The sequence below is a fragment of the Argiope bruennichi genome, chromosome 8 (assembly GCF_947563725.1).
Source record: "Argiope bruennichi chromosome 8, qqArgBrue1.1, whole genome shotgun sequence".
NCBI classification, from domain to species: domain Eukaryota; kingdom Metazoa; phylum Arthropoda; class Arachnida; order Araneae; family Araneidae; genus Argiope; species Argiope bruennichi.
The window spans coordinates 112,902,362-112,926,058 of record NC_079158.1 but is presented as its reverse complement, the minus strand read 5'-3'; the positions used below and the strand labels follow the sequence as shown (position 1 = coordinate 112,926,058).

Below are 23,697 nucleotides of genomic sequence, written 5' to 3'. Positions count from 1 at the left end.
GACACCTATAAAACCTATGAGAAATAGACACCCATCTATAGAAATAGACACTTATAAAACCTATGAGAAATAGACACCCATCTATAGAAATAGACACTTATAAAACCTTTGAGAAACAGACACCCATCTATAGAAATAGACACTTATAAAACCTATGAGAAATAGACACCCATCTATAGAAATAGACACCTATAAAACCTATGAGAAATAGACACCCATCTATAAAAATAGACACCTATAAAACCCATGAGAAATAGACACCCATCTATAGAAATAGACACCTATAAAACCCATGAGAAATGGATACCTATCTATAGAAATAGATGCCTATAAAACCCATGAGAAATACACCCACATATAAAAATAGATACCTATAAAACCTATGAGAACCTATGAAAATTGAGCCAAATCCAACAAGGGGCTGATTATCTATCTCTCTCAATTTTCAGAAATCTGTAAACACGATAACTCAAAAACGCAGTGACGTAAATGTATCAAATTTAATTTTCTATAGGATTTTGTGACTACAAGTGCAATTCTGCTTCAAATTTTGCTTTTCAGTCGGTTGAGAAAAACGCGTCTAAAGCACAAATTCGATTTTCCTGCATTATTAACCGCATGTCAATAATTAATCATCAGAGAAAAAAAGATTCGCCAAGGATCACACAATTAATTCAGTAAAAATACTAAATTCATGCCAAAGGTTAAAATTTCTCTTTCATTGTATGTTTATACCATGCAAGGCATTCTCAGATGTAACACCTTCGTTAGAGAGTATGCGGGAGTGTTTTGGGGAAACTACTCTCGCTAACTAACAAAACTTTTTAAATGTCATTGCATTTTTACAACACCATTAAATACAAATCTTCTCATCTTAAATGTCATTTTTGCATGCTTTCTAGAAAACTACCCGTTTTCTTAAGCTTCAAAGTATAGCTTGCAGAGCATCTTAAATTCTTACAACTAAAATAATACTCCAAGCAATTTAGAATTCCATCGGCTTGTTTATTCTTTCAACTTAACAGCGTATCTTATAAACATTGCCAGATTCCAGAAGGTTTACAATTGATCATCAACTATTATACAAAAAATAAAAGAAATAATATTAACAAAATATGTTTATCAAAGAAAAAAATCGTTTGCTTTTAATTTTTAATAATATTTTAACAAAATAAAAATAGAGGTAGTTATAAAATGTCTGAAAAAGAATCGTCTGCTAAATGTCTATTACAGATTTAGATTATGATATTTACCGAACAGTCATCGAATTAATTATAAAAAAATGTCTTTCATTGTTAAAACATTTCTTATACTACCTTCAAATCTTTAACAAAATAAACTGACTTGCTTAGCACAGTAAAAACATTTTGACAGAAAACTTGGTTCTATATAAGATACGGCCAGATTTATCAAATGAAACCGTTGCCATTGTATTATATTGTGGGAGAGCAAATGTTGTTTTTTTCACCGTGGCAAATGAAATTCGTGTTGCCAGAAAATATAACTCATAAAATTCTTTGTATAATATAAGAATTCTTTTGAATGATACTGGTGAACCCCATATCTCGCATTCTATCCCATTCCTTTGAATAATTATGATTAAACTAACTGAAAACAAAAAGTTATTACTTTCATTTCCAGACCTCCCTTTTTGCACATTCGTATCTCTTCTCACATTTCTAAAAATAAACATTCCACACCGACAGAAGAAACATGCAACTGCATTCGCCCTGCGAGTATAATTCGTTTATTTACGATGAAATAACATCGCACCTCGCATTTCTTCTCCCTTTCGCTACACTCAATCCACCCTGCGCCGAGCGATCGAATTGACCCTTCCCCTGCGCAATGCGCAGGGTGCCACCCCCAATCCCGCCCGTCGTCTTGACAACCAGAAGAGAGAGAATCTCCCTTCGTGTCAGAGTGTATGATCGAAAAGCGCCTTCGCCTGGCACAGAGGATGGTGTGATGGGGTGCTACGAATTAAAAAGTCGTGCATGAGCACGCCGAACCCCTTATTCTTGGATTAGTTGGATATCGTTTGCCAGCTCAGTGATCTTTGCAAAGTGTTTGTGCCAGGACCCCCCGGGGACAAAGCATGAGTTCCCGTAGGGGTCCGCGAAATCTCCGAACGCTCCGTGTGTCCTTGTGATTATACTGTGAGCATGCTGAAAGGATTGCATGATTTATCGGATAAAATCTTGTTGCTTAAGAAAATGCATTGCATGTTGATATCCCAGAATGGATTAAATAATCAAATATTTTAGAGAAAAACAACATTGCTGTTGTGCTTTAAAAAATAATTATTGGTGATAATTTTCAATATATATATACCTGAATGTTTTCCAGGGTGCAATTCAGCACCCATCCAAACGTATGCCCCAAATTGAAAGTTTTTAGCCCTAAAGATTCATATTCATAATTTTAATGAATACCAAAATTTTGAGTTGTTACTTTTAAATTTGCATTGTTTTCTTTGCCACAAGAAAAATATATGTAAAAATTGCAAAAAAGCATGCTTTGATAAAAACGATTTAAACAGCTATTTTTCAAAACAAAAGAAAATTCTTTCTGCTAGTTTCTTAGAAATACTGCTGTACAAACTAGTAAAATGTTTCTCTTGGGAGCAGGCTGTATCGCTTGTGTACCTTGGATTGCTAGCCAAGAAAATATTTCAGTCAGACAACGTTCTGTTCTATGTTCTGCAACCCGAATTACGTAACCAAGAGTGAATAAGTCTCAGTAAAATCTTCTGTCTGTTTTAACGTGACGGGTTTCAAGTTCATTTGGATAATACATTCCGATTTGTTTCGAACATCATGTGCGTTGCTTGTTAAAAGTGGAAATGTTACCCCCAAGAAATACTTCTTCTGTCTGATGCATTTCTCAGTGTACGTGAAAGTGTTAAATTTTTTGATCAGTTTAGCAGTTTTAATTCATTGAAATAATCATAATATTTGGATTTCATTGGATATAAATGTTCTCTGACTTTATGTGCATTTTATTTTCACTGACGAGTCCATCGAAACAATTTTATCAGCTGTTTTAATTTCACTATTGAAAGAATGTTAAATGTCCCACTTGTGAACAATCTTGATTTGAGTTACAAGATCCTATATAATTCTGGATGTTGAACATCCTTGAAATAGCACATTCCAATTCACATCTTAGAAAATGAGTGTCATCTATTTGCATCCCAAAATAGAAAATGAATTTCAATCAACATTTATGGATCAGTGAGAACCACTGCTAATGTAAACAATCACTATTTGGATTGCTAACTCAGCCGTCTTCTGTATTTGTGGATTCAGCAATTCCTTTGGATTAAGCAGTCTGATGCGTTCAGCGGGGCAAAACATGTTCCAGGGCGTAGTTCAATTCCGTGATCCGCACCAAACTAATCAACAGCAACAACAGCAGCAGGGACCGCCCCAGCAGCAACCAAAACCCCCCATGCATCCACAACACCTTCCTCATCCTCCGTCCCTATCCAGTTCCTCCTCCTCATCGACGGACTCCTCTGGAGGAGGGGGCATCTCGGGTTCGGCCACAACTCCCCCCAACCGGCGGTCCCGGCGACGCAAATCCCTCCTCTACCAGGTGCTCATGTCCCCCCTTCGGAAGAAATCCGGGTCTACCAACACCCTCAACACTGTAGGTACTGGAAACAGTAACAATAATGCCAACAATCAACAACGCCAAGGATTATCTGTGAGTAATTTGTTTAGTCGTTCTTTGCAATGTAGGAAAAGTGCATGCAGTTATATAATATGCTGGATTGTGATTGATGTCATCTGATTAGTCTCGGATGACATCAATCACAATTGATGCAACATCTCAAAAGGTGTTGGTTGGTGGTTGTGATCATAAAAGGAATACTATAAGTAATTTGTTTAGTCGATTTTTTTGCAATATAGGAAAAATGCATGAAGTTATATAATTGCTTTTGATTGATGTCATCTGATTAGTCTCAAATGCGTTATTTTTTTAGTAAAAATACCTTTTCAAAACATATCTTTGCTATTGATATAACATTGCAAAAGTGTTGGTTGATGATTGTGATCATAAAAGGGTACCTGAGAGTAATTTACTTAGTAACGGTTTTGAAATATGCCTATAATTGTATTTGACATCGAATTTAGTTACTTGAACTGAGAAATGTAACCACTTGTTAACTTGTCACAACTCTCAGATGACACGTCTTCTTTATTTCGAATTAATGCTTTCTCAAAATACCTTTTTATAACATTGATGACTGCTATAGCAAAAAAGCATATTATTATTATTTCAATGTAGATCTAATTATTTTTAAAGTCTTAAAAAGATGATTATTTATAGCAATAAATTATCAGATGTATTCGTCTTCTCTTATGAAATAAATTAAGGCTACTTCGAGTAATTAGTATTAACTCTCTGCACTCGGAAAAGTAATTCGGTGCATAATTATTCACATAATACAAAGATTTGTTTATTGCACCGAAAAATGAATACACATAATTGTTTGTAATCGAATTTCTTTGTAAAGTTAATTTACATCTTTTTAATATTCTGTAGCCGTTTTTAAAAATCAAAATTGAAAAATAAATAAAACGTCAAAACGAAGCACCGTCTTGAACGAGCGCCATCTGAGTGCAAAGAGTTAATAATTACCAGTTATGATCAATAGTAATCGCAGTTGTTTTTAAGGATAATCGATTAGTCACTTTGATTGCAACATATATTCTGAAGTACTGCATAGAAATTTTTAAGAATGTTCGAATTCCCAGTACAAAACATCATAGTTTTAGAATGCTATGAGTTTGATTCGTCTCTGCTTATATGCTACTTTTAAATATTTACTACTAATTGTCAGAACGGTTACGTGCACTTACCATATATATTGCATATTATTAAAATAATGTATTGCTGCAAAATATACTTTAAACTATTTGTAAAAAATTATTACAATTTGAAAAAAATGTACTTAAAATGAATATTACCGAAAAACTATTTTTTGAATTTTTGAAGTGGTGTGAAAATTGTTTTGGTGCGATAAAATGCTCTAAAATTATTTAAGGAAAATTTTAACATTTCAGTTAAATTTAGTGAAATATCGAAATATAATTTTAAAAAAACTTTTCTTAATGAGCTCTTACTACTCAAGAAGATATTACCTAACAAACATGACAATTCTATGTCAAACGATTCGCATTGCAAAGCATTTTGAAAACGATTTTTATGTTATGCATATGACTTGACGCATTAACCAATTTTTAGTTAGTATATATAGTCCTATAAATCATCATGTTAATATTTTTCCAATATGATTTTATTTTGTATTGAGCATTCCACTCAAGATTTTATATAATATATTATTATAGTTATAGTTATTATTATAATACAATTTTAATTATTTTAAATTATGTAAAAAGGGAAATATATGATTCTGCAAATTTTTAATTTTATTCTTGCGCGTTTTATCATCTTATAAATTATGTTTACTGAACAATTATGCAAAAATATGTAACTTTGTAATAAACTTAAGTGTTGTTGATGGTTGCATATATAACTGGATTATATTTTACTCACAGCATTTACCTTTTTTTTCAGTTCATTCATGCATTTTCTATTCCCGCCTCGGTTATTTAAGATACGATTTTATTTTGGTGTTCGTGCTTGGTTGGAGCTGTGCCAAATATTGACGAATATTTTGACCTGGGAATAAATCAATAAGAATTTTTTAAACTAAGTGTTATTACGTGAAATCAATGAGCCCGTGGCTTATTACTGACGGGTGGGAAAAAACCTTACTTCGTGTTTAGAAAATCGTTTGTTAGTTCAACAGTTGTGCTGATTTTTGTTGTTATTGTTGTTTTGTTTTACTAAAAAAAAATAGAAGTTCGTTAGCTTAAAATGAATAAATCAGTCCCAATGAGAACATATTATGATAGTTCTTAGATTTAAGATTATAATTAGATTATGATATTTTTCTAGATCCAGATCGAATGTAAAATATTGTCTTATAAAATATCATTGCATTATTTCATTAAAATGATAAAAAAAAGACCTTCGGTCAGTTATTATTTCATTACGAAAATTGTTAATATTTAAACTTTCATCACTTCATTAAGTTCACCTTATTAGAATTATAAGATTTCAATATTTATGTTGCAATTTCTTCCTTCCAATTCTCAAATACAATCGGTCATTCTGCTTATTAGTTTGTTAGATATGAAAACCAAAATTAAAAGACGTATTCAACCCTGATTTTTAAGCCAAAACATGGCAAACATTTCTGTTTTCTAACCTAACTTATGGGAACTGAAATATATTATTTGACTTTAAGTAATTGTGGAACTGTTTTTTTATTAACCTAGTAGATTATCGTTAAAACTCGCAATGCGTTGGAAATGTAGTCGCACCATGATTTTTTGAAATTAATATATTTATATATATATATATATATATATATATATATATATATATATATATATATATATATATATATATATATATATAATCTTTAATTAGGAAGCATTGTTTTTATGTGCTCAAAATATAAACTATAAATTCCCTCATTACTAAAAGTAGTTAACCATTATATGTACCATTTATAAATATTCAGATGTCTTTATAATAATTATCCCTCTATTTTTCTATGAATATACATTATATGAAGCCCGTTGTATCTAAGCATGTAATATTAAATTTTCTATCAGAGCTATTCGGTTGAAAGAAGATTTCTAAGCAAAATCAGGAAATCAAATATATTACTGATGCTACTTGCCTTCGGTGAGCAGTTGTTTGGCAGGGCATATTGGTTATATTTAATTTCATCTAATGTTGGGAGAAAGCACGAACTTAATGTCCGTGATACCATCTAATTTTGACATTAAAAATCGTGTCATTTTAATTGAAGGCGTATATTCTGTTCATTCTGTACTTGATTCGTTCCAAAAAAAAAAAAAAAAAAGAATTTTTTTGAAAATTTCTTTGAGTCGGGAAAAATTTGATGAACTATCAATTTAACATTATTAAAAAGATTTTCTAAATTTTGTAAAGTGTCAAAATTTATTTTTGTGCAATAATATTTTCGGAGTTATGGTGGAAACAAAGATAAAACATTTCCTTGGTTTTTAATTAATTGAAATTTTAATTAAAATTTCAAAAACGAATAATTCAGGCGGGTATGTTTTCAAACCCCAAGTATATAGTTCCCAGTTTTAGTTAACTCTGTACAAACTGTTTTACCTTTAGATAAAAATACACACACATTATACTTTATTACTATTAGTAAAAGTTCTTCTGTTTAAGTTTGATCAATTTAAGGATGCTTATTTTACGAGGAAATTGCAAATGTAAATACAGAAATATTATAAGAATATTTTTATTGTTTGCAGTTATTATATTTATGTTAATTTAATAGGAAATATGAAAATTCCATCCCAATTTACAACATTTAGCAATATTTCACTGTTTAAGTTTTCGGATTTTAATAAGAATTAATGATGCGCTTTGATGTTTTCCTTTTTCTATTAGTTTTTCCAAAGAATTACATTTTTTTTTTAGTTTTCTTTATAATTTTTTAGTTTTCTCAATTTAAATGATCGTTAATTTTCTTATCGTTGGTTGTACGTAACTTTTTAGTTTTAATACAAGTAATAAAATTGAATACACATTCTATTTTTAGAGATATTTATCAATCCAAATTACTAAAGAATTGTATAATTTTTTAAAAAATAGAAAACATGCTCTTATTTTCTTCATTTGGAATATTCCATTCTTTCCAAATAACAACTAAAAAGAATACTTTCTTAACAGCTAAATAAATTGGGAAAAGATAACGAATCAGAAACGATTTTTCCATTATTATTTTCGAACTCATCGTTGCTTCTATTAAAATAAAAGATCAGATAATCATTACAGTAATGCTTCGTTTTTATTTGCATTTTAAACCGCGATAACTCTTCCACCATTAGAACCACAAAGACAACTCCCCGGAATTACCAGGGCCAAAGAACTTTTAATCGCGTGATTTACTTTCATTATCTGTATTCCTCCGTGCCTCTCCAGTTCTCTTTTCTAGAATTTCGAAAGCTGCGTCCTTAAAAACTTAACAGTCCTGAAAATTAATCGGTACGTACTTTGAAAGGAAACACATGAACCGTGAACCGATTCAATGAGACATTTCTTCCGTTCGTTTGAAAGAAAGAATTCGTTCATTTGGAGGTATCAAGTACCTTCGAAATGGCGCTTCAAGAACTGTCAATGGAAAGGATTAATTGTCTTTGTAACTTCTTTTAGAATTTTTTTTTCTTTTTATTCTGGTGATAAACAATTGGCGGAATAAATGGCGGGTTGTTTTTTAAGATCTTTTGTGCTAATTATTGATTTCTGTATTTGATGGGCATTCATTTATACTTGTTTGGGGAGGTTTCTAATTAAATTAGCGTCATTAATAAGAAATATTTCTCAGTTTAGTGGCGTGAAACTTTGCTCGTTTCGTTTCTGCAAATTAAATTTCTTTTCTTAATTTTCGATTTTTAAGTAACAGTTCTGTATAAAGAGTTAATTTGAGTTTGTCTTTATCTAAAAGCACGAAAACTGTTCGTAATTGTTAAATAAACATAATTTTGGCAGATGCATGGCCGAAAAAAAAACTTGAAATTTTTATCTTCGATTTATTTCGTCATCGGAATCATAATTCTTACAAAAGCGAAGCGATAATAAATTGAAGCCTGTTTACATTGTGATACAAGAACAAAAGTGGCAGCTATTTTCCCCTTCAGTGATTTTATTGAGATTCTGATAGGGATTTCTTTGACAAGTGCAGACCTAGGAAAAGGAAATTTAGGTATCCCCTAAAACGATGTCATAAGCATTAGGGATTTTTATCTCTTCACTCTGAACGTGAGAAAATACATAAGTCATCAGTTTTCTGGAGCGCGTGTTAAGAATAATTAAATAAAAAAATGGGAATCGTGAAAAGAATTTTGAAATGAAGTTAATAAGAACTAAATTAAGATCAAAGTTAGTAAATTAAGTTTTAAATTAGATTTAAAAATATCATTACATATATTTATATTAAATGTTCTGTCATTAGCAATTGCGTCTCACTTAGAATTGTAAATAAACTGTCCATCTTATATAAGGGTAACTATTGGCAGCTAAATAATCAGATAAATGAATATTTATTTCGTTCTTCTTCTTTCACACAACTTTGGTGGTTTCACAGACACTGGCGCCATATTCGTTTATTATTATTATTATTATATATATATATATATATATATATATATATATATATATATATATATATAATCGCACTTGTGTGCAAAAATACGTTCATCATTGTGTTCACAACAAATGTGATTCACACAAATGTTCACAACAAATGTGATTCACACAAATGTTCACAACAAATGTGATTCACACAAATGTTCACAACAAATGTGATTGGGAATGTGTGAAAATATTTTGCTTGGCGATCATTGGAAGGTGGGAGTAAGGGAAATTATACATGTTCTAGGCGCAATGGAGATAAAACCTTAATGCAGTTATGCAAGTTTTTGCAGTCAAATGGACGAGGTGGCGAAAATATAAAAGGATGCCAGGGATGCCATTTAACCTTAATAAACCTGAGTTGTCTAATGGAGACGAAAATGCTCTTGTTACCATTTATATCTTTACTCCAGTCGTGAAATATATTCCTTTGCGTGTTTGGCGACTTTTATCAATGATGTGAGGTTTGAAATAATCCCAATAGGCATTTTAAGTGGATAAGATCTTTTATAGAAAACTTTTAGTTTAATATTATTATATGACTCCTTATAGATTGGTGAACAATCCGAAATTGTATATACATAAACAACTGTCCAATTTTAATCCAACTTATTCTACCTATCTTTCTCAACGAGGTCGAATTTCGTAATTTTAAATTGTAGTCAGTTGACGAGGAAGACGCCTGAGCCATTAAGGGGGCATTATTTAACAAATTCCTATAAGGAAAATATCGAAAACAATAAAAACTGTGGAGGAATAATTTATGGGCATTACAAAACGATAATGGCGACTGTCACAATATCATTATTATTCTTGAGTTTTTGACAAAAAAAAAATGCGGCTTCACGTATTCACCTGATATGGCACCATGTGACTTTTTCTAAGGTTGTAATTGCCTCTTCTTGGTTACCTTTTCAAGTCCGTTAATTGGATAAAGCAAAATTCGCTGTGAACTCTGTTAGAATTTCACAAAAATAAATTTAAAATATTAACAAAATGGCGATTGGAAAAAAACATTGGCAGAAATTCACTATATTCGGAAGAGAAGTTGATGTAGTTGTAGATGTTGAAGTTGATGCAATGATGTAGTCTGGGCAATAAATTTTCCGCATTTTTATGCCGTCATTCCGGGTACTTATTGATCAGAGTAGTGTAGACTGAGTAGCAGCTTGCTGATAGCAAATATACAGTTAAATATTATTATATGACATGTTAAATATTATCATATACAGTTATATATTATAATGACTTAATATGACATGTTAAATATTATCATATACAGTTAAATATTATTATAAATCATGATTCATTCCAAAATGAATCATGTTTTATAATTTTGATGTAGACATCACGTGCTGAAATACGTCCATTTAGCTTGCCATCGTTTTGGATTTATCGCGTTCATGTACACATGTATATAAAAATCATTACAGTCATGAAAAATTCGGTGCTGGTTTCGATGTATATTTTAAAATTTAATTATAAGACAGCAAACCTAATTCGGGTTTTCGAACTTTTTGGATTTCTCGGTTATTGTGTCCATATGCATTTTGAATTAATAGACGTCTAGACTTCCTTCAGACTAATTTCGTTAAAAATTTGACTGAAATCTCTCATTTTACTGTTTAATACCGGTTTCCAAAATCGATCCTTTTAACTTCTTGAGTTTTTGGTTTATCATACCGACAGAGCAGTACACACGAATATAATTCCAAAGATCCTTTCTGGAAAGTCATGAAAATCAAGTCATTGGAGATTCATAAAAATGATTTTCGAATTTATTCACGATTATAATACATTCTCTGCCTCTAATAGCAGAGAATAAAAACTTCTTTGTTTCGACGGGATTGAAAATAATGAACCTCGTGAATTTGACAAATAGACATTACTCTTTTCATTGCTTTGGCGATTACCGCGCCTTCATCAATAAATATGCCAAGGCATCGAATCATCTATTTAACTTGCCCCTTTTTCTCGCCAAACCGATATCTCTTAAATCATTTTTATTTTGTTCGTGATTAACATGTTTGATGAATAGGAGAAAGGCGCCTGGACGCTCTCTTTTAATTTTCTTTTAACGCTTTAATTGCCTTCTTGATTTAGGTGCCATGAATATTTCACGTAAACTGCGTCTTTAAAGAAGACCGAAAAGTCGGCGGGTGATTGTTTATGCTATATTTGGAAAGCATCGTCATTATAGCCGTTATTTCCTCTTTTAAGGTATTTACGCGGGAATTTGTTTTTTGCTGATCTCTATCGCTCTTGCGATGGTGATATATTTGAGGATGCAACTGATTTGTTTGTGGGAGATTGTATAAATAATTAATGTATAGTTAATGCATTTTCAATGTTGTGTTTGATCTAAGTCATATACTGTTAGTGTTCAATTTATTAGTTATGTACTATTCGTTTCAGGATCTCGAGATTACAATTTCTGGTCGATTTTACTCCGTAAAGGGATAATACGCAGTAAAATGAGCGCATTTCCTTAATGCTTTAATTTTCATTCTATTAAATGCACTTTTTCAATCCCCCCCTTGTGTTTTAGATTTCGAATGCATTATTTTATTACAATACAAACTTGTGCATTGAATGTGCGTATGTTAAGCTCAAAAGGCAATAAAATTTTCAGAATGGCGAAAAAATAAAATCTTATTATTAGAGTAATCTTGATTATCCAGCCTTGTTAATCTCAAAATTAGAATAGTTGTTAAAAATTCATAAAAAAAATAAGATGATAAAATTCATAACAAATAACATGAAAAAAATTATGTGTGAAAAGATGAATTAACATATGTATCTACGTTTAAGGCGTAAGACTTCATTATGTTTATACCCTATACTGTAAATAAAAACTGTTTTAAAGTATCTTAATGTAAATTTATGCAATTCTTTTAGCCATTTTGTGTGTTATATTCGATTATTATACATGGATAATCTGGGTGCACTTTATTAAATATGAAAATCTCTTCCTTAATCTTTTACTTCACTCTTCATTTGATAAAATAAACGCCTCTTGATGCATGTTCAAAAACGCGAAATGTTTCCATATCTGAGAACTGATAGTATTACTCTTATATCACCGTGCCAGTTATTGTAATTTCTAGATTTTTCTTGAAACTTAGTGATGAAGTAACCATAGATAATCTGCAAAATAATCGAAAAAGCACACGGATCAGCTCAAAAATAATTTTGAACAATTTTAATTCGTAACAGAGAAACTTAAACAACCCTAAATTATGATTCTTAAAAAACACTTGATTTTTGTACTTACAAGTAGATTTTACTTGATTAGCTTTTCACACACACACACACACATCCACACACACACACACACACACACACAACAAAACCTTGATTATTTATTGGGAAAACTTATTATGGTAGTGATTTTTATGGCATTGCTTTGGAAAAATATTCTATAGATTTTCACTGATCATTGTCCTTCGAATTTGAAACAAACCCCCATCCTGTTTTTATGAAATTCGTCTAGAAAAGGGAAGGTGGCATGTTGATTTCTATAAAGAATATATTTTATTTTCTTCGTTATTACCAAAAGAATCCCATTTTTAAAATAGTTTTTAAATATTCTTTGTTAGAACTATAACCAAGGAGGGATGCAATCCAACTAACAATACAAAAATCAGACGGAAAAATATATATAACATGAAAGCATTCGGAACTTATATAGCTTTAGAAGGGAATTTTACTGTTTGTTTCAGTGCATGAAAAATTAACGTGGAAAAATAACAATCCATGCAACTAAAAACTTAAGATCAAAATGGATCATTTTTTTTTCCATCGCGAATAAATTGACATTATATAATGGTTTGCCCTTAGTTGCTTTTGAATATGATAATTCAATTTTGAATGTAATAACAGTTTTTTTTTTTTTTTTTTTTTTTTGCATTTAAATTGGGACGTGGCTGAAGACAGTGTGAAAATTCTTGTCGAATTCGTATATGAGCTTTCCATTCGAAGAGAGTGGAATTGGTGGCGAAATTAACCTTTGCTTAGGATTTAAATTATCTTTTATCTATGCAACTGTGCATTTTAAATATTTCAAATTCTTAAATCTTATATAATTACCAAAATCCCAAAATTCAAAAATTAATGAAAGCAGAATACATTTTAAATGTTTGCAGCATTTCTAAACTTGGTAGCTCGTGCGGAAAACATTAAATTTTTGTTTGGTATTTTTTATAATCAACTTCTTGTTTAAAGTTTTAAGCCATTTATGGAAATAAAATATATTTTATTAAAAAGGCAATCAATTTAAACTCCTCAACCAGAACTTTCGATATAACAACCCCATAAATTATTCATATAAAATCTTAAGAACTTTTTCTTTTTTTAATAAAATTTAACCACTTCATAGCAAATATTTCATAGGAATTTTAATGTTAAATTTATTATCCGTCGTCTAAAATTGATTGGCCTCTCTGCGTACCTCTAAACTTAAGATAAACCTCACATTAATTTCGAAAGCTGCTTTCACATATGAAAGCAAATCGATTAACTTTTTACCATAAGGATCGTTTAAAAATAGGGCGCCTTAACATTTTTACCGGAGTTAAATTATTAGAATATCCTGACTGCTTCTTCGCGAAAATTAAATTAAAAAATAAAGAAAATTTATTAAATTAAGTGCAAGAGAAAATTTAATAAGAAGCCATTAAGACATAAAACATTAACGAAGTTTTCGCTGTGAAGTACACGTGCAAGTAGGAGAGAAAAGAAAAAGAAAAAAAGCTGATCGCCCAGCTGAAAGTTTTTCTTGTAAAAATAGCAGCTCTCCTGACACCGAATAGTGGAACACAACAGATGGTCAGGCGGCACCTTTTGATGGAAGCATAATTTATTAATTTAGCGACAGATTTCTAAAAAGTCGAGGGTTTCGATACAGCTATTTTTGATCGTGCGGGAGTATAAACTTAAGGGTTTTAAGTAAGCTTAATTTTAAAAGCTTCTTTTAGAACGCGTTGGGCCGGTGAATTCGTGCGAAAATTGACACGTGTCGTGTGTTATTTTCTTGCAATTAGTTTTTGAAACGAAACACTTTGGAGAAAAACTAATGTAAATATGATATGCGTAATTTGAATTACTGCTGCGAAACTCTTAGGTATATGTGTGGGCCAAAAAATATTCGAGCTTCGAATTTCAGTTATTGAAGCTTTTAATTCGATATATTATTGCATGAAAATGTTAAGGCGTGATTCGTCTATCTTTATATTATTATTTTTATTTAATCTCAGTTCTTATAACATAATAATTAAAAAGATGGAGTGTACTAATGTAAAATATGCTTTAAAACTTTTTGAAAAAAATTTTAATTAAGGTAAAAATTGTAAAGAAATAAAATTGACGTCACTGAAAATCATTTGTGAATTTTAAAGTGATATATAAATGATTTTAATGTGATAATATGCCTCGAAGTTATTGAGTAAAAACATTGTCATTCAATTGGTTTTAAAAGTTAGTTTCAATTTATTAATCAAAAACCTAATTAAAATATTGAAAAATCTTTTACAGAAAAATATCACAGAAATATCACATGGCTATATTTTTTTAAATGAATTTAATCGATTCTAGTCCTTGATTAAGTTAGAAATAATGGGCGGAAAGTTGAGCGTATTACCACAGAACATCAACTCCTAGAAAATGATATCTTATTAGAAATAGAACTTTTATTTCTATAAAACAAGGAAAACAATTAATTTTGGTTACAAATTTAAAAAAAAAAATCAGCATGAATTCAGAAAATGTTTCAGCATTTTAGAAAAGCTTATTACTCACTCTTGGATTTCCCACTCGGTTGTGGACAAAAGAGAAATTACAAATTTAGCCCTATACGGACCTCTAGTGTTTATAAATTTAAATGCTACTCTTCCTTAACATTTTAAATTAGATATGTTTATTTATTCTTTTAAATTTTATCTCCGTATGAGCATTTTTTTTTCCTTTAGTAAGTATAATGAAAAACTTGCTACTGAAAAAAAATCTAACAAAAGACTTAATTACGGATCATTTTTTAGAGAGTAATTTTAGTACTTCGCGTATAACTTTTTTCATATTTTAAAAATTACCAAACATCTTAAGACAATCTGAATACTAAATTATTTATTGATTCTGAGTTTTTGATTCGCGAGTCCATCACACAATAGCAAAACAAATTGGATCACATTTATCAGTTAAAGAATTTGAAAAATAAAAAAAAATAAAAATTTAAAAAAAACCTTATGAAAATATTGTTCTAAAATTTAAACGATTGATTTAACTTGTGGCGGATTGTGATGCGAGAGGATAGAACCTGGGACTTTGTGGTTCGCAGTCCAGTAACATGACCACGATACAAAAACAATTGCTCTTGTAGCAGAACTGTTAATTGGCTTATAAGCTATTCACCACAAACTTGAATAAGTTTGAATTCAGGGTCCATTTCAAAGCACAAAATTCAGTTCAAAGGGCCCAAATGTAGTTGCCTATATTGCCTATCTGACACAGTGAAGGATAGTTACAATATTCTTATTTCGGAATGAAAAAGATTTATTAAACGTATATGAGTAGATTTTACTAATTATGACTAATTGAACATTCACTATTTACAAATCACAAAACATCTAAAAAATGACCATGTCTCATTCGACTGGAACTAAAAAATATGATTATGGGGCTGCTTAAAGTTCACCCCCCCCCCTCCTTTTCTTGGTCGTAAGATGCATCGGCTGAGGCCTGAACCGTTCGATGTCAATCAGGTGAAGCGAACCCTGTGATTGAAATCCACCCCTGCCACACACGTGACGGACTGTTACCCATTTCCGCCCACCCAGGGTGGAAAGACGATCGTATTTCTTACTGGCCAACCCTATGTCAATCCATCCCCTGGTCTAGTACGAAAAAAAAAATAATAATAAGTTTCTGGTGACTAGGAATTTTTTTTCTGTAGATAAGATGCCAGGGTTGCAATTCTTGGACGTGTTCCAGAACAAATGTTGGAATTTATCATTGAACATTTTCATTCACTTTTTGGAAATTTTTTTATTACTAAAACTTTATGAATTTTACAGGTACAAAATTTAAAGAACCATAAATGTTATCATAAAACATATGTTTTCAAATATTTCATACTTTATAAGAATGTACGTTAGATTGGATTGAAAAACAAAGCATGGACTCTTAGAGCCGTGAATTCCGACTTCGAATGCTAATCTTTTTATTTATTTACTGCTGATTTTTGTGATAGCGAACATGTTGGCAATTTATTGAAAGAATTTCCACTGTCATTTAGTAAATATATTATCAAAAATTATCTATATTTGAAATATTTCTAAAAAATGTTGACAATAACTCTAAACTGAGATAAGAGATGTTGAAATTTTTAGTTTGTTTTTAGTTTAGTTACTTTAGTTTAGTTTAACTCCCTGTTAGCCTGACCTGTTTGTGAAACTACACACTCTTAAAAATACAAATAAATAAATTAGAACTAAGACTTTGCACAACACAGATCCCATACATTTTCTTTAATGGGCAGTTTTTAATTTAAATTTCGATTCATTTTTCTTTTGCTCCTGTCTTTTCTTTCAGCAAAGATAAATCTTCTACAATTTTAGAAGTGGTCAATTTATTTTAACAGATTTAATTTCTTCTCTGACAACTTGACTGAACCATTTCATACAAACAAAAACAAAATGTACAATTGAAAGCAAAAGCAAACTTGTATGCAATAGAGTTACATCGGAATAACTGCAGATAGGTCTAACAACATCTCTCGCAGAAAAATTTTATCCCAAAAATTGCATTATATAGAATTGGCGTGCAATAGTATCGAAATATTAACGTCCGATATAAATTTAAAGTTTTTACTGAATCTATCGTGTCATCCTTGGCGAGTTATTTGGCGATTAATCCCTGACATGCAGTTAACAATATCCGTAAATCAATGTCTGTTTTAGACGCGTTTTCCCCAATTGATTGAAACAATAATTCGACACAAAACGACACTTGTACGTACAAAATCCCAACTCAAATTTGATATATATTTGAGTCATTGCGTTTTTGATTTAAAGCGTTTACATGTTTCTAAAAGTGCACAATAACAGACTGTTAAATCATTAGTAGATTTTGCTCAGACTTGGGTAGGTCACTGGAGATGTTAATCCTGTGTACTGAATTTTATCTATCTATAGTCTGTGTATTTTTTGTAGGCGGTTCAAGGTCACATTTTCTACTCGTTATTGGTTGTCTGGTACCAGTAACGCGGTAGAAAATGTGACTTTGAACCGCCTACAAAAAATAAGCTCTCATCGTTTTGTAGATATTGTGTTTACCTGTATTCGAACAATCGTTCAGATAGACTTCGTCTGAACGAAATTTGCTCAAAATTTAATAGAAATCTTCAAGTTTAGGGTAAAGACCATATACCAAATTTTATCTGACTATCTCAAGGCATTTTCGAGTTATCTCCGCCTCAGACAGACAGACAGAAATTTTCCAATCTATTTTTGGAAGTCTAAAACGTGAAGATTCGTCAAAATCTATAGTTCGAATTTTTTGACGATTACAATGCATTTCTCTATACTACGTTTACAAGAAAGTAAAAATGTTCCCCTTCGAAGAACTCATAGACAATTGGGAAACATTTACTGGAATGATGTGTTTCTAGTAATATTTTATTTTGCCTGTCACCGGTGACCTCCCAGGGCATTCAGCGTGACCATTTGTGCTGTTTTAACCCTTTAAAGAGCAATTTTTTTCTAGTCATATTATGATAAAATATTTTTAGCTTGAAATTAGAATAATAAAAGGGATTCATTTAGCTTATTAGATAAATTTAATTTGATTAATTAGTTAATTTGGTTAATTAATAATGAAGTAACAAATCAAGATACATCATTTTGTGTGAGATAAAGAACTGAAGCATCTAAGTTTCTGTCTTTCTAAAAAAATGTGTCAGAACTCATGCCAACCTACATAATTTCATACAAAGATTGATAAATTTGGTGGAAAGCATACTTCCCACGGCCCTAGGAAGGGTTAAATCAAATTTAATTATAATTTTCCCTATAAATTTAAACGGAACGTTCATATCGAAATAAAAGGACAATATGGACATTACACTGATGCAAGCGAAAGGTCCATTTTACAGTTGCTTCTCGAAAAATGTCCCATCATTGTCATGTTTACCAAAAATAATTTCAACCCATCCGGTTAGAAAGTAACTATTCTATAAAGACCATCCTTAACGAAGACAAATCATTTTAGAGAAAGGAAGTGTCATTTATCGGTAGTAAAATTGTCATTATCTGTGTTAAATTACAAATTAAAATTTACTTATTTCCATCAACAACTTTTATAATAGACGTTTTGTCATCCAGTAAATCATTCGAATGGAAAGAGCATCTTTCCGCACTAGGTGGGTGCATCGTTCCCCGTGCCTGAATATCTTTTCTAAATGGTCCAGATAATCCATTAAGGTCCTTCGAAATCTCTTGAAGCCATTTAAGGTAAAAATTGTTTCCAAATTTATGCGGAAAGAATCGTTCATCTGCATATTGAGAGGGTCCCGGTGGCAAGTTAAAATGAAAATAATTGGTTTTATGCTGATGGATGTCGATTGGAATGGTTTTGTGATGATCTTATAAAATTGATTCCTCGTTTGCTCCGATGCTTTACACTTCGAATGAGATTTAATGTTTTTATTTACCAGCAACTATCGATTGGGACTAGAGTTCGTTGGCAATGCCTTTGATGATCTAAGTAGTCTTTGCCATGTTTCTGCCATATTTCTTGATTTTAGTTGTAGTTATATTAAATACTTTCTGTATATAGCTTTTTCTTTTCTAATCTGGCCCAACTGGCCGCACAAATTCTATGCTGGCTAGTCAGTTTTTATTTCAAGCAAGAAATGCAGGATGTAGACCGAACATTATTGGTGATAATTCACTTTACATCCAGCATCTCTCGTTTGAAACAGAAATCAGTAAGCCAGTGGACAGTTTGCGCGGCCGGTTGGGCCGTATCAGTAATGAAAGGGCTAGATTTTTCACCAAAACAACTTAAAGACATTTGACCTTAAACGCGCTGCAAATCTCGTAACGTATGTGTATTGGGATAAAGTTCCGAATTTAAGCATCTGTCTTTTGCGGCCTAAGCATCAACGTTTGCCACTTTTAATCCTCCGTAAAATAAAGTTTAACATGAATAATACAAGGTAAGGCAACTGAAAAAATCGGAAGTGAAAACAGAAGACTACATTTGAATTAAAACTTAACAAGTAGTTTGTAGTTTTCGATTACTATACGGATTAATATTCAGTTGCGGATGTCACAAAATTTATCTTTTTGCCTTCTTTGAAGTAAAAGAATTAAATCATGAGTAAGAGACCTGTAGCCCTGAAGTTGGGATCTTGCCTCCAGACCAAATCTCTCCAGTACAATCGAGAATTAAATTACAAATTGTTTTTATATCATTCCTTCTTTAAATTTGATAAAAAACGGTTTCATAGACCTTGAAGGGATGGTTAGTCTCATGACATAATCTTGACTTCTGGATCGAAAAATCTTGATCTCATGATTCTGTTCCCTCAATCATCTGGGGCAGATTTATATCTGGTCAATCGTCGTTAAGAAGATTTCATGTACTGATGTCATTTAGATTGTGATATTTGAAGCAGTTTTGGGACTGTATTTGAACGCTATGATTGCATTGTTTGGGTAATTGAAGGGCTGGAGTATTTGCTGAGATGACGTTTTCATCTTCTGATTGTGGCTCTAATTATGAAATTTGTCTCCAATAGACCACGAATAGTTTTTAAAAAAGGGTCTTTAAATGCATTAAATCTTCAAGAATTTTAACACGTTTACTAAAATTTAGTTTACTAGTTTAAATAATAATTAAAAAAAAGCTGAATGTTTTCTAGCAGATAAAGTCGCTGCAAAATTAACTTTAAATTACATTTTTCAAAAAATATTTTCTCCCGCTTAAATTAATATAATATTCCAGTAATTTCTCATTAAATATACATGTTATTTACATATATATATGAAAAATTCCCAACATCCCCCCCTCAAAAAATGCAGAAAGGCAAAAACTTTAAATTAATTATTTAAATGCATATTGGAATTGAATAATTAAAAAATATTAACTAAGTAATAAAAAAAGTATTGCAGCTGAACTCGCTCGTTCATTTTTCTTTCAAAATATTACTGCACAACTTAGGTAAAATTCAGAGAAAATTCTTATCACAAATATTGTGTTTATGCAGTTAAAAAAATAGATACCTTTAACTATTTTTGATGAAAATCTGTTAAAATGATAATCAAAAGGAATTATTTTGATTTCTATTGATATAATCTACTCGGTACTTGTATAATTGGTATATAATAATTGCTGATATATTGGATAATAATTGAAGACTAAAATTGATATATGACATCAATGCTTTATAAAAACCCCACTTTCCACGTTAAAGTATTAAGTGAGAATTGTTTTATAAACGTGGAAACAACGTCTTGAAAACAAAATAATGTGTTGAAAGGTCTCTATTGTGAAAACTCTTGCACCTAATGTTGACACTTTTAATTTACAAGACAACTTTAAGACACTTTTAATTGACAAGACAATTCTTCTCTGTTGTACTCTTGAATCATTTATCACTTCTAAGTCTTCCGTAGGAACGACACTTATCATGAATAATCCGAAGCAAGGAAAATGAGAGCGGGAGGCTGAATTTGAATTAAAACTTAACATAGCAGTATAAGATTTCCGATGAGACTGTATCTTATTCTTTCAACTGTGGGTGTCACAAAATTTATTTTGTGACTTTCTTTGCTTTAAAAAAAGTTATAGAATTAAGTCGCGGGTTTTAGTCTGTCCAAATAACAAATTGTTGAACGCATACACCTGTTCTTTCTGCTATTTTAATAAGTTCCTTGCTCTTGAAATGTGGAACAGAAACGAGTAAAAATATGAACGTAGTAAAAATAGACCTTCGCTAATGTGCCTTCAGCAAATTCTTGTTGGAGCTAATACTGCAAGAAGAAAAAAAAAAAAAAGGTCGAATTTTTCTTGCCTTGGTAACAAAAACCTTTTCATTAAAAAAAAATGTATAAAATGAAGAAGAGGAACTGTGTATTCTTAACGGGATTGTATCAATAAATAATATCTTTTTTTTTCTTTCTTTCTTTTCTTTTCTTTTTCCACCCTTTTCAAAAGTAGAATTTTTTATGCATGAGGCATCGTGTACGGAATGGTATTACAAATAGTTGAGTTAATAGTTTTATATAGGCTCTCATATAAAAATTGTTTGACGATACGAGGTTGTTTATATCTAGAAAATATAATAAGATGCTTGAATTTTTTAAAGTAAAGTAGTCTTTTATATACTTAAATGATATTTTAATATAACTTTTTATGTGCAGGAGGGAAACAACCATTAGATAAAATTTTTAGATCATTTTTATAAGGAAGTAAAAAGCAATAGAAAGGGAAATTCTTAATGCAAAAATGATATTTAATGATGGATTGAAATAAAATCCATTTCATTTATCTCCGCGCAAATAATATTCAATAACATAAGTGTTGAGTATTGCTCATTTGAATTTTTATTTTCCTCGTGTTATTGTTAAGTTAAAAATGCTTTAATAAGACTTACGATAATATTTATTTATTAAAAATAAAATATCGTGTGCCAGTAATATTTTGTACTATTATTTACTTCATCGCTTGCAAAAAAGAATCGTTTCGCAATAAAGAATAGATATTGTTCATTTGTTTGATTAATTTCCTAATTTGAGCCTTTTTGCTGCATAGTTTTTTTTTTTTTTAATTGAAGTGTTCCTAAAATAAAAATTGTTATCGATTTTTCAGGTGTTTTTTTGCTGGAATTTCGAAATTTTGTACTCTTGTGCATTCTCCATAATAATGAACTATTTGATTGTTTTCAAAACTTTAATTATCAGTTAATCGACTAATTTAAATTTTAGTACCAAACGAATGGCGCCGCCTAGTAGTAAATTAGGGAATAAATTGACTATAGTCAATGTATTTGTATTAGCAAATTTAACTACGACTAAAAATTAAATGGTTATTTAAATTTAAAAAATATATTCTTTTTAATACGCTAAAGAAATTGTGTTCTTTAAAAAGTATTTTTTTTTATTATTATTATTATTTACATTATTTTTTTGACATTGAAATTTTTTTCTTTTTTCTTTTTTAGATTATTAAAAAAATTAATTTTTGGTGATTAATTTTCCTGGTAAAATTTAAATATTTATCCTCTTTTTCACCTGTAATGTTTTCGAAATATGGCTTTTTTTTTTTTTACTGTATCTATTGTTTTTAGTGCCCTAAAATATTAAAAAGAAAGAATTATAAACCATGGCTAAAAAATAATCGTGTCTTTAAAAAGGAAAAATTAAGCTGTTTTTGCTCCAATTCGTAACAAGTTACAAAATTTCAATCGACTTTTTGCATTGAAAAACGTTTGTTTATTTTGCTTTGTTGGTTTAATTCGAAAAAAATATTGCCGATTAGATTTCAATTGTTTTTATTTTGAGTGCAAAAAAAAAAAAGATATTTTTATTACATTTTTTTACTAATTTATTTTTCAGGTCTGCTTTATAAGCCGTGTAATCTTCTTCGAAATCTTCTATCGAAATTATTTATTACAAGCAAGGAAAATAAGCGTATGAACAAAATGTTTCAAATATTTGTTTTTATCTAACATACTATAACAAAAAAGCATGTAAGACGGAATATTTTTTAATTAAATGCATTTTAATTGTATTTTTAAAATGGCTGAAATTACTGGCTGGTTGTTTGAGTTCAAAATGATTGATCGCTTTCTATTGTTTCAGCTCAACATTTATAACATCGTTTTTTATTATTAACTAACAGGTTATTGTTACTGAATGATATTTTTAATTTTCAAAAATAATAAAATACTCTTTTTTTGGGGGGGCGTTTCAATTAAAATTATTTTACTATAGTAACTCATAAGGATGATGAGAAATTGTTAGTAGATTTCTTTGTTTTCCAACTGAACTCTTAGCTTTCTTTATAAATTTTGTATCATGATTTTATTATAATTTATTGCTTTTTGAATTGGAAAAATTAATCTACAAGTGACATTAAAAGTTTTTTTGCCTTTGTTTTTCTCTAGCTGATAAATATCTAGTTTGCCCTCTTTGTTTTTGAAATTAATACTTCTGTGGTAATTTCTAGCATTAAAAATATTCCATTTTACATTCCTAGTCTATTGAAAATCTTGATTCCAATCAATTTTACACTCATCGTTCGAACGGCACCCTAGAATTAACTATGCACTACTCTAACATCTCTTCTGCAGACAGCAGGGATGATGTAATCCTTCGAATCCACATCGATCCGATTTCCTTGATTATGCCCTCCTCTTCCTCCACCCCTATCCCCCTT

General features: G+C 30.4%; 1 protein-coding gene across 10 annotated transcripts in view; it reads left to right on the top strand.

The window, feature by feature from the left end:
• The window catches only part of LOC129980836 (coiled-coil domain-containing protein AGAP005037-like), a 1,244,995-nt gene that overhangs the window by 986,090 nt on the left and 235,208 nt on the right, over nucleotides 1–23,697 (top strand). Inside the window, exon 1 of one of the 10 annotated variants that reach the window (XM_056091258.1) lies at nucleotides 3,436–3,711. The exons of the other annotated variants lie outside the window; for them this stretch is intronic. Within the exon in view, the coding sequence (XP_055947233.1) occupies nucleotides 3,454–3,711 (258 nt within the window). The 5' untranslated portion in view covers nucleotides 3,436–3,453. Of the gene's footprint in view, nucleotides 1–3,435; nucleotides 3,712–23,697 lie in introns of those variants that run through there. 10 annotated transcript variants of the gene reach the window in all.